The sequence below is a fragment of the Dendrobates tinctorius genome, unplaced genomic scaffold (genome assembly GCF_039654945.1).
Source record: "Dendrobates tinctorius isolate UK_male_01 unplaced genomic scaffold, ASM3965494v1 ptg000083l, whole genome shotgun sequence".
Taxonomy (NCBI): Eukaryota; Metazoa; Chordata; class Amphibia; order Anura; family Dendrobatidae; genus Dendrobates; species Dendrobates tinctorius.
In genome coordinates, this window is record NW_027361751.1 from 18,101,855 (window position 1) to 18,126,258 (window position 24,404).

At 46.7% G+C, this 24,404-nt stretch overlaps 1 protein-coding gene across 1 annotated transcript in view; it reads right to left on the minus strand.

Moving 5' to 3' along the window:
• Positions 1-24,404, minus strand: part of CDK7 (cyclin dependent kinase 7) — a 59,540-nt gene that overhangs the window by 29,735 nt on the left and 5,401 nt on the right. Inside the window, exons 3-7 of the mRNA XM_073584178.1 lie at positions 15,281-15,314; positions 4,739-4,806; positions 3,227-3,295; positions 2,298-2,408; positions 1,919-2,037 (exon numbers count right to left, since the gene is read on the minus strand). Coding sequence (XP_073440279.1) covers positions 1,919-2,037; positions 2,298-2,408; positions 3,227-3,295; positions 4,739-4,806; positions 15,281-15,314 — 401 coding nt within the window. The remainder of the gene's footprint in view (positions 1-1,918; positions 2,038-2,297; positions 2,409-3,226; positions 3,296-4,738; positions 4,807-15,280; positions 15,315-24,404) is intronic.

Here is a 24,404-nt window from a genome sequence, read left to right on the forward strand (position 1 = left end):
TCAGCCTCTTCAAATACCTTAAGTAGCTTAGGTAGCAGTAAGGGTGCATAGGTTTTGTAAAACTCGCCAGGCAGGCCATCCATTCCTGGAGCCTTTTCATTTTGCATCTGACCCAGCGCCTCCTCCAACTCGATGTCCCGATCCAACGAATCCCTATCGCTATCAGCCAATGCAGAAAGAGAGAGAGAGCATCCAGGTACTGCTCAATCTCAGTCTCCGTGAGACTGCAATCTGATGTGTATAGTCGCATATAATACCTCCTTATCTCACTCACTATGTCCGCACTGTCTGTCACAGGACCACCCGAGTCCGTTTTTAGCCTATTGATATATGAAGATCCGTCCTGTGCTCTAATGACCGTGGCCAATAAATGTCCTACTCCCTCCCCCTCTATAAAATATTTTTGTTTGAGGAAATAACGTTTATTTGCTGCCGCCGACATGAGGTTTTCCCTGAGCGACCCCTGTGCCTTCTCCAAAGCGTTTTTAGTTTCCTCTGTCGAGTTGAGTATCACCGCAGCCTCCGCAACAGACACCTCCTGGATCAGACTCTGGGTGTAGCGTCTATTTTGGCTTTTCCGTGTGCATATTTCTCCCCCCCATCTATTATTAACAGATTGACCCAGTTATATATAATATACCAATCATATTTGACTCCGACAACTCTTTAAAATGGGTCGCTTCCAATCAACGGAATGTTTGCGATGCCACTCATCAGATGGAGATTTCATTCATATGATATGGCAGTGTCCTATTATCCTACAGTACTGGAAAGAGGTGACGTCATTATTGACATCCCTGGTACAAGCTCCTGTTCCTCTTGAACCACTGGTCTGTTTGTTTGGGGTATGGGATGAGGAAACTTGGGGTCACTATGTTGGGATTTTTCTGCGAGAGACACTATTTATGGCACGAAAGGTATTGGCATTACGATGGATGGGGGGCTCATGTCCCTCCCTCATAGCCTGGATTGAATTGGTGAACTCGGTTATCCCATATGAGTGTACACTATATCAGAACAGGGGATATCCGGGTAAATTTGCTAAAATTTGTGAGAGGTGGAACTCTTCCCATCTTACGCTACAAAGTGGGGGCATCGCATAGAGGATAGCATAATGTTAAGTATTAAGCTGCGAAATAGTAGTTGCTGTAGTTGTAGTTTAAGAACTTAGAATAGGTTTATTACTTGTGTAACAATATAAGGGCTTGTATAATTTAAATGACAAATATTTCATAGTGTACGGCCTATTGTCCTTTACATATATTCTGTAGGTTACATATGTATTATCTTGCATATTAATGAGTGCACATTTTGTTCTGTGTTCCATAATATATGGGAATGTGTATGCTCTGTATAATGCTTACTACCGTATACAAATATGTATATTGTACATTTTGTTTTGAGGTTAAATAAACGAATTTAAAAAAAAAAAAAAAAAAATCCTTGCATTGTTGACTCAGGAGAGGATTTTTAGTTTTAAAGATTATTGCTTAGGTTAGCGGCCACATTGCAGTGTCAGTGTGGCTGATTATCTAGGCAGAGAGCGTGGTAGGAGCAACCACTATCAGTGCTCTGCAGCTGGCTGTATTACTGGATCCAACCACCATGCTGCAGACGCAAAAAACTCCCTCTTGCCAGGAGCCTGGAAGAGGGCCACGGTCTGAACTATCTGTCTTCAGGGGCAATCACCCCCCAACAGCAAGAAGCATGAAGATTTATCTGGACACAACACCTATGAAGCTCCTCCGCTGTTGTCGCCCCTGCCTGTGTGCACAGTCTATTTGCTAAGATTTGTTGGAGCAGAACCTTCAAGTTTTTGAAGAATTTTAGGAGTTGGGAGAGTTTCTGCTCAGTTCCTTCTCCAAAAACTATGCGCCCACAAAGCCTCTTATTCACATAATACCACCACGTCACATACCTTGTTACCACTTGATGTGTGTAAATTCTGTTTGGACTCCCAAATGACTTCGCCAGACCAAAATCGGCCAGTTTAAGGACCCCGTTCTCATCTAGCAGCAAATTGTTTGGCTTTAAATCCTGCAAAAGAAACTGGATGTCAGAAATATGACATTGGCGCCGAGTCTTCCAGTGCCAATATTACACGTACCGCACATGATGATAAAATTAGTAGTCCACTCCCGGTTTTAGGTAAAGAATTTGCACCAAAAACTTTTGAGAAGTACACACGCAGCTCCAGCCTAAGAGTAAAGCTTTGACTTTGGTGGCCCTTCACATGCTTTATCGCCACAGAGGGCCCACAGCTTTACCTTACAGATAGCAAACATGGAATTGCTCACCCTATGCAGGATCCACAGATGATGCAAATACTCCAGTCCTTGCAGGGTCATCAGCATGTAAGACTTAATATGTGCCGGTGTTAGGACCAAGCTCGTATCCCTTATAATTGCCTGAAGAAATAATAATATCACCTCAGTACTTATTATTCATGTATTTTTACATTCAGTAATTACACAACAATGATGGATATTTTCCACAGTGATCAATATTGGTGCGAAAGGGAATTTCCAGCCTGAGAACGTTATTACCTCCCACCAGTCTATGGCGTTCACAAAGATAGCCAAGCGCCAAAGACTTTAAATCGAGCAGCAGGGAGCACGACTGCCACAAGTCCTCCTGGCCACAATCTTGTGGTTATGGTAGAAGTGGGGATGCAACTGGTGGAGATCCAGCATTGGGACTCAGAAATCTAACAGTGATCACATAATGGAGATAACTTGCTTACATCAGAATACAAAGGGAGACCAAAGAAAACCGACAGTCTATAAGAGCTCAGCAATCTGATTCAGCTTGCGCTGGTCTGAGGTCCAGTCTGGTTCTCCGTGATGGCTGGTCTTCACTTCTGCGCCCACATCTGGCACTTGCTAGGCTCTATGACGTCACGGTGCCTAGGAAGCTGCTGAAGACTCTGGTCCAGAAGAGAAAAGACTGGACGCTGGACCTCGGCAGCAAGAACTGAATTGATCATTTCTAGAGACGGTTCTTGGAACAATCCATTTGTGTGTGACTGACGAGATAGCAAACCCTGGCTCACATGGTTTTTTTTGGTGATCATCAAACATTTAATGGTTAGATGACCAATCTTACAGAGAGATCTTATTCTAGAATTGTGTAGACCTAAAACAAACAGTTGGAATAAACTTTCAGCTTTGAGAAGTATTCGATCTAGCGATGGTTGAAGAATCACAAACATCAGCCTTCTTCTTACCTCTAGATCCGTTTCCATGAAGTCAAACACTAGACTTATGTTCGATTTGTGGCCGAAAGCATCCAAAAGCTGCAATGACAGATTTCATCATGGATTGCTTACAATCTCCACATAACATAATAGATACAACCTTCCATACTGTATATAGAAAAACATAATGGCTATAGATGCATCCTGCTCTGGTTTATATGGAGCGCGTGCACAGATGTACATCATGCATAAAGACTCCGCAAAAGGTAGGAGACATTAGTCAGTGACCATCAACACCGCAATATCTGCAGCTAAACTGGCCACACAGATACATTGTCAGGTTACCCATCTCCATGAACACGAGGTAGCAGCAAACGCAAGAAGATAAAACTGTGCTACCTCTAAAACCTCCAACAGCTCCAGCACTAATGCGCTCGTGGTCCTACACTAGTTAGTATCATAAGGCCCCCGTCACATCTATGTACTGTATACCATACATTTTTTTTTTCCACATGTACCCATCATAACCTATGATGATCTTCTCATGTCTGTTTTCACACAGACCATGTGAACCACATGGAGACATGTCCATTTTTTTTTCTCCGGGCGCACAAATGACAAGTCTATGGGTCCGTGAAAAACACATACAGCACACAGATGGCATTTGTGTGCCACCCAAGTGCTGTATGTGATTAACATTGCAAAGTGTAGGAGGAGCTTTGTAATTTCATTCATTCTTTATATCAGAAAAAACGCAGGACGGCACGCTACCGACGACGGAACCCGCGAGACGGCACGCTACCGACGACGGAACCCGCGGGACGGCACGCTACCGACGACGGAACCCGCGGGACGGCACGCTACCGACGACGGAACCCGCGGGACGGCACGCTACCGACGACGGAACCCGCGGGACGGCACGCTACCGACGACGGAACCCGCGGGACGGCACGCTACCGACGACGGAACCCGCGGGACGGCACGCTACCGACGACGGAACCCGCGGGACGGCACGCTACCGACGACGGACCTCGCGGGACGGCACGCTACCGACGACGGAACCCGCGGGACGGCACGCTACCGACGACGGAACCCGCGGGACGGCACCCTGATGGAGCACGCAGGATGGCACTGTTTTTTCACAGAATTGTGGAAGAAGCCTAACTCCTAAGATCTGAACAAAGGTCATCAGGGGACAAAAGTGCATCAATGCTGAAAAAGGTGGGGATTAAAATGAGAGGAGCCCCCAGCTCCTGTACTGCATCGATTGGCAGCAGCAGGCTTACATCACAACAATTTGTTTGGAGCAGGAAGTAAAGACGGGAAGGGGACTGAGAAACGCCAGACGGGCAAGTGTTGCTTCTTTTAGTATCTTAACCCATTTTGAGTCTAACAAAAACATGGAAGCAAATAAAGATTCTTTTTTTTTTTTTTTTTTTTTAAATTTACCTCTGACCGTCCATTAACAACTGTGGGCAAGAAAAGTATCTGTATAGCAGGAATTAGGATACGTACTGGTGGAGAAGGACACACTATACTTACACCTATAATATTCGGGTGACTTAACTCTTGCAGAAGTTTGATTTCTCTTAATGCGGTTCTGTTTATACCTGTAACATAAAAAATAAGATTATGCATTAGAAATTAAAGTTTGACAATATCTGATACTGCATGACGATGGTCTTGTAGAGGTTATTGGTAAGTGAACGTACCCAAAATAGATCTTCCTCCAACTCACCTCAATCTCCAGAACACCCCTTTAAAGGAAATCTGTCACCAGGTTTTGGCGCCCCATCTGAGAGAAGCATGAGGTGGGGCAGAGACCCTGATTCCTTACTTTGCTTGTTGCTACAGTTTTGATAAAATCAGTTTTCTCTGTTGCAGATCTATCAGTTCTCTGAATACTCAGCTCTGCTGTATAACCCCACCCACACCACTGATTGGAAGCTTTCTGGCTATGCATAGTGTACGAAGAAAGCTTCCAAATGGTTGGACTACTTCACAGCAGGTTGGCCTCTAGTGGTAATCTCCTGCTGATAAAAACACTGATTTTATAGAAAATACACTAAGCAGCCTGGTAGTGATATCGCTGGAATCAGGGTCTCTGTCTGTACATTATGCTGTTCTCAGATAAGGTAGCAAACACCTGGTGACAGATTCCCTGTAAATAGTTGTGAAATCAACTCTCAATATCTACAATACATTGGCAGAAATGTACCAGGCCAATCTCAAATTTATCATCATTTAGACTTTCAAAAGCCAATAACCCGACCTGTGATACTGATCGGTTTACCAGTCATGTAGCGAATAACTTTACTGCGTCCTACGGAAACCATTGTACAAGATGAATGACTGCAATCAGTAACACAAGACATAAGCCATCTATAAGCCACAACTAAGCAGCTCCTGTAACCCGCCAGAGAAAGGAAGGGGACAAACACGCCTGTGGTTAATGAGGAGTCACCGCGGAGGCTTACTGCCGCACCGAGACGGAGGTCAGCCACCGGCACATTCCCAGACTGCTCCACAGTAGCCACATAAAAGTTCATTATGAAGCCCCCACAGCAGGAGAGAGCGAGCGGGAGCACAGCGTCTGCAAAGGAAGGATGGGAAGACCACCAGATCATGCGCATGAAGGGGGGGTTTTCTAAGAAATATGCAAATTTAATATTAAAACATCTTATAAAACTAGACATGGACAGTATGGAATTTGTGATATTTCTTGAGCTGCCCGGGAAATGGTTTAGGTCTTAAAGCCCCATTGTAGAATTGGATAACACCAATGCTAAAATGACAAAGTATTAACCAATATAGCACCAACATATCCCACAGAGCTGTACAGACACCACGCTCATCATCACCGTCCCCATTGGGGCTCAATCTACATTTCCTATCAGTATGTCTTTGTAGTGTTGGAGGAAACCCACAGAAACAGGGAGACCATCAGAAGGAAACCATACAGATCAGTGCAACACACGGCCACTGATAATATCCTCCACATAGTCCTCTTGCACATGGAGCAGATGCTAGATTTTGTTTCTAAATTTCCAACTAGTTTTAGGACAGTTTTCAGGGTGAACCTCTTGGAGGCCGCAACCTGCCGTAGGAGGCCATCTAGTGGCCGCAACCTGCCGTAGGAGGCCATCTAGTGGCCGCAACCTGCCGTAGGAGGCCATCTAGTGGCCGCAACCTGCCGTAGGAGGCCATCTAGTGGCCGCAACCTGCCGTAGGAGGCCATCTAGTGGTCGCAACCTGCCGTAGGAGGCCATCTAGTGGACAAAGTGTTATATTACAACCAGAAAATATAGTTACGTCCAAATTTTTAATAGCAAAAACTATGCAATTATTTTGAACACTTTTTTGCCCTTTTGTGCTCTCCTTCACTCCTTGAAGAGCTATATCTTTTTAATATTTTCATCAACATAGCAGCATGAGTGCTTGTGTTTGCAGGACAAAATATAGGTTTTAAAGGGGTTGTTCACTACTAGGACAACCCCCCCCCTTCTCAATGTGAATGTTTGCCCGTTAAAATAAAAAACACCTGTACTCCCCTGCCTTGGCGGCACCACTCTAGTGCTTGGGGCACTTGCATTCCCAGGGCTCACGTGAGGTTATGAGTGAGCCCTGTGCCCAATCAGTACCAGCGTCACTGTCCCCTCCACCATCAGATGTACGAGTAATAAAAAGGAGAGAGCAGCATCCGCTCTGACATCCTGTTGATATTCGATTCATAAAGCATTTTAAAGAGGAAGATGCCTCATGAAACACCAGCTTTTTCTGTCAATTTCTGAGCCCTTTTGTAACAGTCTGCTTTTATTTTTATTTTTTTTATTTATTTATTTTTTTAAACTTACTCTTTGGAATTTTTTTTCTCGCCTCCTGTTATTTCCATCTTTCGTTAGGGGTTAACAGTTATCAGAGCCAGCGTTCACTGCAGCTACAATGTAACACAGCCTGAGTCTGCACTGTATGGAGCTGGCCCATAAATATTACGTCCTGTCAAAAAGAAATCATAGAATGTTGTTGGAAGGGACCTCCTGGGTCATCTGGTCCAACCCCCTGCTCAATGCAGGATTCACTAAACCATGTCAGACAGATGTCAGTCTAGCCTCTGTTTGAAGACTTCCATTGAAGGAGAACTCACCACCTCTTGTGGCAGCCTGTTCCACTCACTGATCACCCTGCCAAAATTCTGGTCGCTCTTCTCTGAACTTGTTCCAGTTTGTTGATGTCTTTTTTAAGTGTGGTGCCCAAAACTGGACACCGTATTCCAGATGAGGTCTGACCAAAGAGGAGTAGAGGGTGATAATGACTTCACGTGATCTAGACTGTATGCTTCTCTTAATACATGCTAGAACTGTGTTTGCCTTTTTTGCTGCTGCATCACACTGTTGACTAATGTGCAGTCTGCGATCCAATTGTATATCCACGTCTTTTTTACATGTGCCGTTGCTTAGTTCTATTCAGGTAATTTTCGTTTTTCTTGCCCAGATGTAGAATCTTGCATTTTTCCCTGTTAAATACCATTCTTACAGTTGTTCAAGCTTATCTAGATCCTTCTGAATCCTGTCTCCTCTTGTGTTAGCTATCCCTCCTAGCTTTACACTGTATGCAAATTTGTTCATTTTACCTAAGAGGTTAAAGAGAGTGTCAGCCCAAAGGGAATACAGCAACTATAAATATTGTACCTTTAGTCTTTAATCGCTGCCTCAGTTCTGTCCAACTGAAGTCTAATCAAGGATTCTAATTCGAGTGCTTTGTGCACTGTTACGCACGTTGGGATTGTATGTGCCCACCTTACTTATTGGTGATTGACAGCGCTGGGCTGTCTGACCTTCCCCTGAAGACAAAGCAGCGCTGTCAGTCGCCAGAGAGCATAGCCTGAACAGAGCCCATTGGCCACACCAAGCACCCTAATTAGTACATTTTAGTAGACTAATTATGCAGAAATAAGGAGGCAAATAGAAATCTAAAAGCTGGAACTTCTAGTGGGCTGTATCCCCTACAAGCCTGCGTGCTTAGTTTATACTCTCATCTTGGGCTGACAGACGCCCTTTTAGCTCATTCACTAAGGAGTGAAAAGGAGTTTTGGTACTAACCGTAAAATCTTTCTTTGAGCCTTCATGGGGGGAACACAGGTAAAAAAAATGGGTGTATGCTGCAGTCACTAGGATGCCGACTAGGCAAAAAAAAAAATAAAATAGCTTCTACTCAGCAGGGTACAACCACAGACTGGCTCAAAGCTCGTCAGTTAGTGACAAAGCAACAAATCATTACATACAGGCCAAACTGAAGCCCACAGGCCTGAAAAACAAGGGTGCATGCTGTGTCCCCAATGATTTTACAGAAAGTACCAAAAATCCTTCTTTATCACTTCACTGGGGAATACAGGTAACCATGGGACATCCTAAAGCAGTCCCAAGGCAGGGAACAAACTAACGTACTCAAATTAAATCGGATGACGGGCAACCGCTGCTTGCAAAACTTTCCTACCTAGGCAATCATCAGCTGAGGAGTAGGTATGTTACCCTATAGAATCTTGCAAAAGTATGAAAAGATGATCAGGTAGCGGCCTTGAAAATCTGGTTCGCGTAGGCCTGATGGTGAACAGCCCAGGAGCCCCCCCCCCCCACACACACAGAGTGGGTGGTCTATACTTAACTCAATAAGCCTCCAGTATAACCAAACGGATCCAGCGGGCAATAATAGACTTGGAGGCAGGAAGTCCCTTACGACGACCCTCAGGAATGACAAACAAAGCATCCGAACGCCTGAAGAATGCCGTCCTTGAGAGAGCTTGTGTTGAGACCTTTCCAGGGGTATGGACAGGGGACGGGCAGAAGAAAGGACAATATCCTCATTTAGTAAAGAATAAAGGAGCTGGTCGCAAAACCACCTTGTCCTGGTGTAAGACAAGGAAAGGAGAGCGGCAAGAGAGATGCCAATTTTGAGACATGTCTGATAGAAGTAATTGCAACCAAAAAAGCCACCTTCCAGGAGAGTAGAGAAGACGCAATGACCTGAATGGGTTTGAAGAGGTGTCTCTGAAGAACCCTCAAAGTTAAATTAAGGTCCCATGGGTGCACAGGGAGACTATATGGTGGCGATAGACAGGCAATGCCCCGAATGAAGGTCTTTACCTGGGTATGAGATCACACATTCCACCGAAACAGAATTGAGAGCGTGGATACCCAACCCTTGAGAGTACCAAGGACAAACCGAACTCCAGCTCTGATTGTAAGAATGTCAGGATGGAAGGACGGGAAAAGAACATGGGTGCTGTGTGACAATCCTCACACCAATGAATGAATGCCTTCCAGGTCCGGTGATAAGCGTGTGAGGACGAAGCTTTCCTTGCCCTGATCATGGTCAGTGTGAAGAATGGCACAGAGAGATCATGCAGAATCTCAGCACTGCCACATGTAATAAGTCCACACTTCACCACCACGCCTGACGTCACTATTATGTCCGCGGGATCACGTGGTACGCTCTCCTTACTTGCCCAAATGTGATGTTCCACACCCCCTGAGGACACATAAGGTCAGTTTGACAGTTTTACTCAGACACCCCTTGCCCACACGGGCCTAGGAGGGCACAGGGTGTGAGAAAATGTGGCACCACACTCGCTCACAACCCCGACAGGCTGAGAGGCTCCTTTCACTAGCACCAGTGAAACACCTGATCAGCCCCTGTGGCACTGCCACCAGTTCGTTAGCTATAAGCCCGGTCTGCTAACAGGATTATATTGGGCCAGAAACCAGCCCAGGTAGCATGGAAAGTTAAGCTGAGATCATGGACTTGTGGATTGAGATTTAAAAAAAAAAAAAAAAGCAGCCCAAGGTTATATATTTAATCGGATTAAGGGCACACTAGACAAAGCACTATATACACACACAATGGTTATACATACACAATAGTCAGGTAAGCAAATACAACAGCTGTAGAACAAAAGTATGCAAACTATAAAAGTCTGTTACCAGTCAGATAAAATGCCTGGCATGTGGCTAAGGGGATGCCACATGGGAGGCTGGTGGTCCCCTCTCTTCCTTGACTTCTCCCCACACAATATGTCGTCGCAACCTCCCCAAAGAAAAGCAGTAGGCTATGCTTTACATGAGTATTTAACTCCTTAAGGTCACTCCGCTCCTGCCCCCTGAGTTGGACCTAAATTCTCTACCCTTTCATCTAGCAGCTAAAAACTCCAAAACCTAAGATGGATCATAACTAATGGACGGCACTAGGGACGGTTACTTTTTTTCCGATCCGGCAGGACCCGTGCTACACATTGAGACCAAACACAGCTTTGCTACATGGCTCCTACTGGCCATTCTATGCATCTCCCCACCCTAAGCGTGTGTGCACACTAGGGTGACCGCAAAAAATCGATGTTGGAATTTTGTCCGTCTGGACCCCACAAAACGATTCCCCTTTCCAGATATTGAGATAGCCAAAATTTGAGCTTGATCAAACGACGTTAACCCGTGCCGCTTGTCGCTCAAAGTTTGAAAAAATCCAAATTGAGGTATTTTAAGATTTAGGTATTTTGCATAGTCTGTTAGACTATAAAGAATGTGACAACAACATTGCAGAAATAGCCCTGACCAAATTTTCGAACCATTTGTGGTATTTGAATGCAGAGTTGGTGGGATTATCGTTTTTTGATCCCACCATTACAGACAATGAAAAGTTGTTAATGGCTAATAAATTGCTCAGTAGCACAGATGAACCATCAGAGCACGCTAGGGTTGTAAATCCAAAAGTTAGCAAAGAAAAATTAAAAGAGGTAGGAAGTAACCGACTTTAACGACCTTCTGACAAAAGATGAAGAACAAAAGCAATATGTCCTGCAAGTTGTAAGCAAATGCCGAGCATTATATTCTGACATTTCAAAAACTACTTTAACTAAAGCTCTAGAATAGATTAGATAACTATGTAAAATTATCAACTCACGTAGGTTAGCGTGCTCTGATGGTTCATCTGTGCTACTGAGCAATTTATTAGCCATTAACAACTTTTCATTGTCTGTAATGGTGGGATCAAAAAACGATAATCCCACCAACTCTGCATTCAAATACCACAAATGGTTCGAAAATTTGGTCAGGGCTATTTCTGCAATGTTGTTGTCACATTCTTTATAGTCTAACAGACTATGCAAAATACCTAAATCTTAAAATACCTCAATTTGGATTTTTTCAAACTTTGAGCGACGAGCGGCACGGGTTAACGTCGTTTGATCGAGCTCAAATTTTGGCTCTCTCAATATCTGGAAAGGGAAATCGTTTTGTGGGGTCCAGACGAACAAGATTCTGACATTTTTCCCCCTCATATGAGATCCGGTCACCCTAGTGCACACACTGCGGATTCTCCTGCGGATCCGCAGCAGTTTCTGCTGCGGTGTACAGTACCATTATAATCAATGGAAAACAAAAACCGCAGTGCACACGGACCGGAATTTTCCGCGTGGATTTGCTGCGGTTTCAAAACTGCAGCATGTCACTTCTTTGTGCGGAATCCGCAGCGGTTTTACACCTACTCCATGGTCCAGGTGTCAAACCGCAGGGGAAAACCGCAGACTAATCCGCAGATAAACCGCAGGTCTTTTGACCTGCGGATTTTGCAAAATCCGTGCTGAAAATTCCGCAGCAGAATCCGCAATGTGTGCCCACACCCTAAGATGCTAGAACAGATCGAGAGCCTTGAAGGCATTCGGCCCGTTCCAGAGATCTCAAAAATGTAGCAGGTGTGTGGCTAGAACGTACGACAAGTCTATATTCTCCTTATGAAATCCTAGCTGCCTGAACAAAGCAGATGCAACACCCGGGCTCTGCAAGAGGTCTTCCTGTGAGTTTGGTTACTAACTATCTGGTAGGGGTGTGTGAATTTCTTCTTTAAAGCAGAGACGGCTGGGCCCCCTGCTGCCAGGTGTCATGATACAGATACACATGTTTTCAAGAGGACTGTAAGCTGCGATTAAATGCCCCCCCCATCCTTCACAGTCAATATGACCTGTGGCGAGAAATGTTCCTCTCTCAGGACTGCAGCTTCAACAGCCATTCCATTAAATTGAGAGACTGAGAATTCTGGTGGAAGAGGGGACCCGAGAGAGGCTGATTAACTCTGTGTACCAGGATCTTCTGGCCCAGTCTGGAGACATTACGATGACTGGGACTCTTAACGCCTTGATCTTCTTGACGAGTCTGGGGCTCAGAGGAAGACGATTTTAACAAAAAAATAAAAACACACGGAAGTTGAAACAGAGAAGGGAATGACCAGGGCATCCAAACTGACTGTCAGGGGGTCACGAGATGACCTGGGCACGAAAAAGGGACATTGGGATTAATCCGAGATGGCATCAGATTGATGCCTGGATTTCCCCACCTTTGACAGATCTGATTGAACACAGAGGGGTTGAGAGTCCACTCGCTCAAGGAGAGGGTTCCAGCAACCCCGGTACTGTGTGATGAAGGAAGACTGCTCCCCAACCAAGGAGACTGGCATCAGTTATGACAACTTGCCAGTGGGGAGGAAGGAACCATCTTCCGTGCCGAATGGCCCCACTTGAAGAGGCAGAATTAAGGGGAGATCAAGGGAAGGGATCCTTTTGCCCCAAGCTGACAGGAGGGCCAGCTGGAGGGGGTGGCTAGATTACTGTGTGAAAGGGACAGCTTTCATCGTGGCAATCATCTTCCCCAGAACTCTCATGTAGAGTAGGAGAGAGCGTGGGGAAGGGTGACAGAGAATGAACTCCTAGGTGGAGATTTTTTTCCTCTGGAAGGACTCTTGTGCAATCGGTATCAAATAGCATGCTTAGGAAAACTAGGCGCTGTGCCCCAATCAGACGATTTTTTGGTGTTCATTAGGGTGACCGGATCTCATATGGGGGGGAAAAAATGTCAGAATCTTGTTCGTCTGGACCCCACAAAACGATTCCCCTTTCCAGATACTGAGAGAGCCAAAATTTGAGCTTGATCAAACGACGTTAACCCGTGCCGCTCGTCGCTCAAAGTTTGAAAAAATCCAAATTGAGGTATTTTAAGATTTAGGTATTTTGCATAGTCTGTTAGACTATAAAGAATGTGACAACAACATTGCAGAAATAGCCCTGACCAAATTTTCGAACTATTTGTGGTATTTGAATGCAGAGTTGGTGGGATTATCGTTTTTTGATCCCACCATTACAGACAATGAAAAGTTGTTAATGGCTAATAAATTGCTCAGTAGCACAGATGAACCATCAGAGCACGCTAACCTACATGAGTTGATAATTTTACATAGTTATCTAATCTATTCTAGAGCTTTTGTTAAAGTAGTTTTTGAAACGTCAGAATATAATGCTCGGCATTTGCTTACAACTTGCAGGACATATTGCTTTTGTTCTTCATCTTTTGTCAGAAGGTCGTTAAAGTCGGTTACTTCCTACCTCTTTTAATTTTTCTTTGCTAACTTTTGGATTTACAACCCTAGCGTGCTCTGATGGTTCATCTGTGCTACTGAGCAATTTATTGGCCATTAACAACTTTTCATTGTCTGTAATGGTGGGATCAAAAAACGATAATCCCACCAACTCTGCATTCAAATACCACAAATGGTTCGAAAATTTGGTCAGGGCTATTTCTGCAATGTTGTTGTCACATTCTTTATAATCTAACAGACTATGCAAAATACCTAAATCTTAAAATACCTCAATTTGGATTTTTTCAAACTTTGAGCGACGAGTGGCACGGGTTAACGTCGTTTGATCGAGCTCAAATTTTGGCTATCTCAATATCTGGAAAGGGGAATCATTTTGTGGGGTCCAGACGGACAAAATTCCGACACCGATTTTTTGCGGTCACCCTAGTGTTCATTACCCCCCTTAAATAGTTAAGAGTGTCCACGGTGATCTGAAGACTTTCAGAACCAAGCCCACGAAGACAAAACAGGAACTCCCATAGGAGGAAAAAAACGCACGAGAGTCTTGGCGGGCCGATTGGCTGGCACAAAAGAGTGGGGCACGGCAAGGAATACAGACCCAGAAAGTATGTGACTTCATATTCAAATATAAATGTGGTGCATTGGAAAACGCACTCTGGAAGTAGAGGAGCTGGATCTATACTGATGCCCCCCGCCGCCATAAAGAGGGACTGTGGAAAAGGAGGGAAAGTATCTGTCGAGGTCCCAACCCCTTCACCATCCCGAGGAAGTCATCAGAAGCTCCCAGTTTGGGGGGGTGGAGTCACTGAAAAGAATTCAACTTTCTACCCACACCGTCGTGGTCCCAAAAGGTGCAGAAGACTGTGTCGACCCTAAGCAGGGAAAAGTCACTGAGAAGTCTTCTTCCCGGCCCGCTCTGAGTAGAGAGCTGGGGTGAGGAACAGGCAAGGACCGGCCGCCATGACCCACATTAAGACATGCTTGATGTGTCGGGGGTAAGTCTTGCCTTCCAGACCAGGGAGGGTACGATGTGGATGGGACCACACTGTCGCTTAAATTTTGGTAAAATAGGATGAGAAATTACACTGTTACCCTGAAGAAAATAATCTGAAAAATGAAGGGAAAAGATTAATAACACACAACAAGGTGACCCAAGGAGAAAGTATGAATCTGGAATCGGATCCAGACCTGCCTCCTACTAACACTAAGCTAAAACTGGGGAGATTTGTGCCAGTCGGTGGGTTACACTGCTGAGGAGGAGATAGGTTTTTTTTGCATGGCGTCAGCCTCCTAGCGACAGCAACCTACACCCATGGTTACCTGTGCCCCCTAATTAAGCGATAAAGAGACTAGAAGATCCTTTAGATTGTAAGCTTTGTGGAAAAAGGTTTTGCTTTCTTTTAGTTTCTGGTAGTGTAACAGAGAAGGCATTATTCACTTGTACGCAAGTGTACGAGCCTGTATTCCGGGTGTAACATCCTGACATACAGTAGGCAGCAGTACTGAACCCCAGAGTCATCTGGTGCTGGAAGCTCAGTACAACTGCAGGGGAGGACGTGTTACATACATGAAGCGGCTATATGAGGCCCAGACTTGTATGCCTGCTACAGCCCTGAAATGTACAACGCTATGCATTAGGTTGGCACTATAGAGAACATAAAAATAACTCACCATCATTGGCTTCTGCTCTGTGACCCAGCTTAATCTATATTAGAATAAAGACAATAGAATGATTATAAAATAAAACTACTAATTCATGGGAAAAAGAAAAAAAAAAAATTCAAGAAAATAAGTGATTACTTGTACACAAAAGACAAGTCAAAACAACAGTCACCATATCTTTAACCCCTTAGCGACAGAGCCAGTATGCAGCTTAATGACCAGGCCAATTTTTACAATTCTGACCACTGTCCCTTTATGAGGTTATAACTCTGGAACGCTTTAATGGATCCCGCTGATTCTAAGATTGTTTTTTCGTGACATATTGTACTTCATGTTAGTGGTAAAATTTCTTCGATAAGTCTTGTGTTTATTTATGAAAAAAACGGAAATATGGCGAAAATTTTGAAAATTTTGCAATTTTAAAACTTTAAATTTGTATGCCCTCAAATCAGAGAGATGTGTCAGACAAATTTCTTAATAAATAACATTTCCCACATGTCTACTTTACATCAGCACAATTTTGGAAGCAACATTTTTTTTTGTTAGGAAGTTATAAGGGTTAAAAGTTGACCAGCGATTTCTCATTTTTACAACAAAATTTACAAAACCATTTTTTTTTTAGGGACCACATCATATTTAAAGTCATTTTGAGGGGTGTACATGACAGAAAATACCCAAAAGTGGCACCATTCTAAATACTAGACCCCTCAAGGTGCTCAAAACCACATTCAAGAAGTTTATTAACCCTTTAAGTGCTTCACAGGAACTAAAGCAATGTGGAAGGAAAAAATTAACATTTACCTTTTTTTTGCAAAAAATTTACTTCAGAACCAATTTTTTTTATTTTCACAAGTGTTAAAAGAGAAAATCAACCACAAAATTTGTTGTACAATTTCTCCTGAATACGCTGATACCCTATATGTGGGGGTAAACCACTTTTTCAGCACACGGCAGAGCTCGCAAGGGATGGAGCGCCGTTTGACTTTTTCAACGCAGAATTGGCTGGAATTGAGATTGGATGCCATGTTGCGTTCGGAGAGCCCTTAATGTGCCTAAACAGTTGAAACCTCCAACAAGTGACCCCATTTTGGAAACTAGACCCATTAAGGAACTTATCTAGATGTGTGGTGAGCACTTTGAACCCCCAAGGGCTTCACAGAAGTTTATAACGTAGAGCCGTGAAAATAAGAAATCTATTTTTTTCCACAAAAATGATCTTTTCGCCCCCAAATTTTTATTTTTACAAGGGTAACAGGAGAAATCATACCCGCACAGTTATGCGATTTGTCCTGAGTACGCCGATACCCCATATGTGGGGGGGAACCACTGTTTGGGCGCATGGGAGAGCTCGGAAGGGAAGGAGTGCCATTTTGGAATGCAGACTTTGATGGAATGGTCTGCGGGCATCATGTTGCGCTTGCAGAGCCCCTGATGGGCCTAAACAGTGGAAACCCCCCACAAGTGACCCCATTTTGGAAATTAGACCCCCTAAGGAACTTATCTAGATATGTGGTGAGCACTTTGAACCCCCAAGCGCTTCACAAAAGTTTATAAACGCAGAGCCGTGAAAATAAAGTCTTTTTTTATTTCCACAAAAGTGATTTTTTAGACCCCAATTTTTAGACCCCCAAAGTTGGCAAATAGTGGAAACCCCTCAATTCTTGCTCCAACCCTAACCCCAACACACCCCTAACCCTAATCCCTAACCCTAAGCCCAACCCTAATCCTAATTCTAACCCTAATTCTAACCCTAGTCGTGACCCGAGCCCTAACCCTAGCCCAGCCCTAGCCCTAGCACAACCCTAACCCTAGCCTAACCCAACCCTAGCCTAACCCAACCCAACCCTAGCCCAACCCTAACCCAACCCTAGCCCAACCCTAACCCAACCCTAACCCAACCCTAACCCAACCCTAGCCCAACCCTAACCCAACCCTAACCCAACCCTAGCCCAACCCTAGCCCAACCCTAGCCCAACCCTAGCCCAACCCTAGCCCAACCCTAACCCAACCCTAGCCCAACCCTAACCCTAGCCCTAACCCTAGCCCTAACCCTAGCCCTAACCCTAGCCCTAATGGACAACTGAAAAAAAAAATATTTTCTTTATTTCATTATATTGGCCTATATAAGGGAGTGATAAACAGGGGGGGGGGGGGTTTATGTACTATTTTTTTTATTTTGATCACTATGATCGTTTATCATAGTGGTCAAAATAATGAATGGAATCTGCCAGCCGGAGCCGGCAGATTCCCGGCGGGCGCACTGCGCATGCGCCCGCCATTTTCAAGATGGCAGCGCCCATCGGAGGACGCCGGCGGGACGTGGGACCACCGGGAGGGGACGGAGGGCTACGGAGAGGTACCGGGGGGGGATCGGGGACCCTATTTCTCTCTCCTCTGATGTGCGATCACATCAGAGGAGAGAGAAATTAAATGTAAAATCGCGGCTTTTTTTTTTGCGGTCGCCGTTATAGGGTTAATAACGGCGATCGCAAAAGCGGGGGTCGGTAAAAAACGACCGATTCATGTTCTCTGGGGTCTCGGCTACCCCTGGCAGCCGAAACCCCGGAGAAAATCCGACACTGGGGGGCGCTAGTCACTTAAATCACAGCGCCGTGAATTAACGGCGCTGTGGTTTTAGTACCCTTAATTACCGCCGTTAAAAGGCGTATCGGCGGTCGTTAAGGGGTTAAGCTTTCATTTTACATTTGCTTTATATACCGTATTTTCCGGACTATAAGACGCACCGGACTATAAGACGCACCGGACCATAAGACGCACCCCCCCTATTTTCAGAAGGAAAATAGGGAAAAAAATAATGTGTCAAATGGGGGTCCGTCTTACAGTCCGAATTCAGCTTACCTGGGAAGGGATCCAGCACAGGTGGAGAAGTAGTCACAGGGGTCATTCAGTGGTCCAGGCTCGTGCGGTGGCGGCGGCTCTGTGCTGGGGCAGCTGCACTGGGGCTGGGGCGGGTGGGCTGTGCAGGGGCAGCTGTGGTAGGGGCTGCTGTGCTGGGGCAGGTGTGGCAGGGGCAGCGGTGCTGGGGCAGGGGCAGCTGTGCTGTGGCAGGGGCAGCTGTGGCAGGGGCAGCTGTGGCAGGGGCAGGTGGGCTCTGCGGTGCGGTGGTGGCAGCGGGCTGTGCTCCGGTGCAGGGGCGGCGGCTCCGCCGGCGTTTCTTCGCAGCCCGGAGGCCCCCGCGCACCCCTTGCTGGGCGCCGCCATGTTGCGGTGGCCTCCGGGAGCATGGACGCCGGCAAGATGGCCGCCAGTCCGGGGACGGCGCATGCCGAGATCTCGGGGGGGCGAGATTCAAATCTCGGCAACGAGATCTCGTCCCCCGAGATCTCGGCACGAGATCTGAAGCCGCGCATGCGCCGTCCCCGGACCGGCGTCCATGCTCCCGGAGGCCACCGCAACATGGCGGCGCCCAGCAAGGGGTGCGCGGGGGCCTCCGGGCTGCGAAGAAACGCCGGCGGAGCCGCTGCCCCTGCACCGGAGCACAGCCCGCTGCCACCGCCACACCGCAGAGCGCTGCCCGCTGCCACCACCGCACCCGCAGAGCCTCGCCCACTGCCACCAGCGCACCAGGTACCGTGCATTGCGACCATAAGACGCACCCCCCACTTTCCCCCAAAATTTTTGGGGAAAAAAGTGCGTCTTATGGTCCGAAAAATACGGTAAGCGAATAAAAAAGGGTTATAAAAGGCTATCGTCTGATGAAGAATCTGTATGAAACATGCCACTCTGTGTGTGTCTCAGCAGGAAGCGCAGAGATAGTCTGCACTTGCTCCAGGGGAACAGATGAACATGATTGGTCAACAAGATCTTGGAAACTTTTGGTCTTTTCATTCCCGGTTATTAGGTACAGACACCCGAATGTAGACATGTGCATAAGAAACACACGCCTCCTGATGAAGTAGATAACGAAACGTGCGTTGGGGCGAGGTGGAACACTCTGATCACATTTGTAAGTACTAAGGTATCTATGCTTAATACGCTATTGTAGCACATAATTATGACTGCATATTATATACTGCAATTTATTTAATACAGACGTTTGTCTGTTTGATTAAATGTTTATATGAATTTTTTCATTTTATTAATTTATTTGGTTCTAATATGCAGCTACTATATTTGAGAGTAATGTGATCTAGTTATTCATCAGTGTGTTCCACTTTTAGTGCAAGTGTGCTCTGCTTTCTATTTTGTGTTTTTTGGATTTTATAATATATTTAATAAATGTTTTTTGGAGTATACTCTTGTGGTCTTTGGTGTTTATATGTTTTTTATACACAGTACGGACAAAATGAGTGACGCACAAGGATAATATTTGTGTGAGACATACTGGCGACTGGGAAGAAGTGGTACAGTTCTCACTGATCCCAGGTGCTGAAGGCAGCTCCCATCACTGTTGCCTGATCTCCCTGCGATCAATGCCACCAGGCAACAATGATGAGAGTTATATTCAGCACCTGTTGTATATACGCTGTAGGGATGTGACTCGCTTAGGTGCAGCGGGAGACAAATATGCGACAGGTTCTTCCCAAAGTTCATGAGGTTTATTTGCTTCATAAACCCACAAGGCAGCACATTACCAAGATAGCCTCTAGCTTAGGCAAAAGAACACAAATGTCCGTGGTTGGAGACTCGGACCGAGAGTCTCAGCACATGCTGGGAGGTGTAGTCCTCCCCATATACAACTTTCTGTAGTGTCCCACCTGAACACATGGAAGTCTGTCCACACTTTGACAGACTCCCTCACAATCTCTCACATGTGCCAAAAACCTCAATTACATAGCCCTGTAACCACACCCACAGGTGATCACTTGGTTATGACATCACTAAAGGTTCTATTGCACAGACACACACAGGCTTCCCTGACACAGTGTAACAGAAATATCAGCAGTACCTCTGCTGATCAATACACCCTGGAGCCTGCATCTCAAGGCCACCCACCTTGAGACCCATAATGGTCATTTAGGACCCTGCTCCTGTTACCACACTGAATGTGCCTGTACACCCGTCCTGGGACAACCACACAGCGCCCCCTAGCTGGCATAGTGGTCACTACACCACATACCTCCCCCCTCTGTTCAAACTTGTGGGGTTGAACACATGACATCACCCAGGGATCTTGAGACCTGGCACCCATGTCACCTTGCCCTACCAATCGAGAGGACCGTCTCCATCTGTTTCGGCAGTCATACTGCATCATATTTACGTTAGGCCTCCCCCGCCCCCAGTGGTCAGTATCTCGGCCTTGGGCTTTGGCCTTCCCGTCAAAGTCCGTCAGGGTGACCAGGCACTCTTTAGTCTCCACCTGTCTGCAGTGCGCTCCGTCACCCGACATTTCTCTCACTAGCTGGCTCTCCCGGTTCGTACGGTCATGGGTCCCATGGCCAGTTGGGCTAACTGGCTGGTCCGAGTCAGACCCTCTGTCGCTACGTCCACCACCGGGTCTCGTGCCTACGTTACTAAGATTAGAACGGCCACTTGTGGACTCTCGACGTTCTTGCCTTCGACTACCTGTCCTTTCATTCCTTGGAGGATCCCTTCGGGTCCTTACACCTTGGGTTGGAGGTGGACGCCACCTAACGTTCTCTATCTGCTCATTCATCTGCAGTCGATCCTGTCTTAGCTGCTCAATCTGCTTCAGGTACGCTACCCGATATTCCAGGAGCATGTGAAGCTTCCAATGCTTTCCACCGAACCAACCACAATGACAGGAACCATGTCATCTTCAACAACGACTTGGATTTCAGCAGCAGGTGGGATCCTCACTCTCTTCACACTGGATCGATTCACCATCTCCTGCATCACCTTTCCAAGTCTGCCAACGACTTTCCCCACCAGATTTCTGGGTACCGGAATTATGTCTTCCACAAAGCCCAGCCGACTTTGAGCCTCCCTTGCAAGCTCCAGACGTCGAGCGGCTTTCCTATTACGCTCCACGAGCATCTGTTTCGTGCGGAGACATTGTAGGTGCATCTCCTTCAGGACAGCCACCCTTCTCTCTGTGTCTTCCGTTTCTGCCAGTATCACCAACTGGTTTGTTTCTGGTGCCCAGCTCACACTATAGGCCTTTACTGCCTTTTTAAAGGTCTCATGCACACCTTCGCTGGCACACGCTTCTCGCACGTCTTCAGGTACCTCCATCACGCACTTGAAGGTCATGGACTTGCTCTCATCCTGGACAGATGGCTCTGGGTTCCCCACGGACACTTCCCTCAAGGTATCTGCCAAGACCAGGTGACTGTCTTGTGCAGCTCTTGGCTCACCATCTTCCTGAGATTTACAGTCCTCAGGACCCTTTTCCAAGATGGGCTTTGGCAGTTCTGCCTTGCTATCAGTCGGGCACGGCCGCTGTACGTCTTCACCCATCCACTTTTCCCGTAGAAGACCTTTTACGACTCCACTGAGTTCTTACAGAACTTTATCTCGCTCCTCTGCCAGGTAGCGACACTCATCCTCTCTCCGGAGAATCTCCTATTGATGCTTCTCTTTTGGGTCTCTCTGAGCACTTCCATATCCTTCACTATAGCTTTGTTCATAGTTTGACTCGCTGACAGGTCACCTCTGAGCTCAGAGACTTCCTTCTCCAGCTCATCCACTCTGTTCTCAGCTGCTTGCCTTAGGACTCTTTCCCGTTCGACATGTTCTGTTACAGTCTGCTTTATCAGCTGTATCTCACGATCTTGTTCTCTTTTGGCCAGCACGTGTCTCACTACTACCTCTTTTCGGGATCTCCCCATGTCTGTCCTGCAGAACCTCTTATGCCACAGTTCACACCACAGTTTGTCTCTCACGATACCAGACAAGTCCTTGCTGGCACCACCACAGCTTCTGCTGTCACAAAGCACCGGCACCTTCGGATGCCGTTCACACACACACAAACACACACACAGCGGCTGGTGTCACTGCAGTTCCTGCTGTGCCGTCTTCGTGGACCCGCCGATCCACCGGAAGCCGCTTGTCCCCTTCGTAACCCCGGCGGGTTACCGGAAGCCGCTTGTCACCCTCAAAGATAAAAAAACCCCACAAAAGTGCGCCCATAGGGCCTTACCAGTGCAGGTATAATGGGTTATGAAGCAATAATGCAGGGTACTCACCCTTAATAGTTGTGTAAAGCCACAACTACTGTATCCGCTTAGTCACATGCCATAAAGCTGCAGCAGGATGGCGTAGACAGACAGCGTCTGCTACCAATGCTCCCAGGGCAGATCCCAAAAAGAAAACACCAGGTCCCTGTGCTGCGAGACCTTCGTGACCCCACTGAGCCACAGCAAGCACCTTCAGGTTTTGCAGAGGAAAAGAAAAAAAAAAACACATGCAGTCTCTCACGTGTCCTGTTCGTGTGCCACTCAGGACGTACCGTCTCCACCTGAGAACGTCCAACACACAGGGCACACCGGGGGCTATTCAGGGAGCCGACCCTCCTCCCAGGGTCTCCCAACACACCCGCCTCACCAGGTCCAGGGGCTCAGCGGGTGCTCTTCAGGACATCCGTCGCCGCCTGAGACTGCCCAACACACGCCTTACCAGGTCCAAGGTCATATCACGTGTTCCAGAGATCCGATTCCTCTCCCAGAACCTCCCAACACTGACCCTCCAGGACCTTGCTCACTGACCCCTCCAGGAACACAGTCTCTCACTGACCCTGGTCAGTGCAACACAGACTCCTGTCTGTTACCTGTGTCGGCCACACAGGTTCTCGGATGCCTCTTCTCCTCAGAGGTATTCCACAAATATTAACACAGTCACTTTCTCTGACCTCGGTCAGTATTACTCACGGTTGTCAGACCATCTGCTCTCCTGGCTCAGAATCGCCAGCACTGCCACACGTGCTTCTGGGAATCGCTGCCCGCAGTCTGTCACCAATTGTAGGGATGTGACTCGCTTAGGTGCAGCGGGAGACAAATATGCGACAGGTTCTTCCCAAAGTTCATGAGGTTTATTTGCATCATAGACCCACAAGGCAGCACATTACCAAAATAGCCTCTAGCTTAGGCAAAAGAACACAAATGTCCGTGGTTGGAGACTCGGACCAAGAGTCTCAGCACATGCCGGGAGGTGTAGTCCTCCCCATATACAACTTTCTGTAGTGTCCCACCTGGACACATGGAAGTCTGTCCACACTTTGACAGACTCCCTCACACTCTCTCACATGTGCCAAACACCTCAATTACATAGCCCTGTAACCACACCCGCAGGTGATCACTTGGCTATGACATCACTAAAGGTTCTATTGCACAGACACACACAGGCTTCCCTGACACAGTGTAACAGAAATATCAGCAGTACCTCTGCTGATCAATACACCCTGGAGCCTGCATCCCAAGGCCACCCACCTTGAGACCCATAATGGTCATTTAGGACCCTGCTCCTGTTACCACACTGAATGTGCCTGTACACCCGTCCTGGGACACCCACACAGCGCCCCCTAGCTGACATAGTGGTCACTACACCACAACGCGTATAATTTGACAGTAAGAAGAGAAGGAAAAAAAACAAAAAAAAAAAAAACAAAAGGCATGGGCTTCAGCATAATTTTGATAACCAGCAGAGGGACAGCCCACGGCAGGGGGCTGATGTTAATAATCTGGGAAACATAATACCCCAAAAGATTCCCAGGATATTAAAGGGAAGCTGTCACCCCCCCAGGGCGTTTTTCCAGTTAAAGAGCCACCTTCAGCAGCACTACGGCTGCATTCTGTGAAGGTGGCTCTTCTTTTTATGACCCCTAGCAATGCTGAAATATCGACTTTTTTAACTAGCTCCTCATACCTGTAATGTGTTCCATAGGTATGGTGTGTCCCCCTGTATCAGCCGCCTACCATCCGTCCATCATGCCTCTGTCCTGTGTCTGGGCGCCGCCCACCATCCATCCATCATGAAGCCCCTGTGCGTCGCTGCCTCCTCCGGTTTTGAATTCTGGCGCCTGCGCTGTGACAAGAGTTCTCGGGCATGCGCAGTGTGCGCTGACCGAGAACGGACATCAGACTAATGCGCCTGCGTGTTGCTGAGGCCCCAGCCCCGCAGTGTGAATACATCATAACACACTGCGGGGCGGGATCTGGGGCCTCCACAACACACAGGCGCAATAGCCTGATGTCGGTTCTCGGGCAGCGCACAC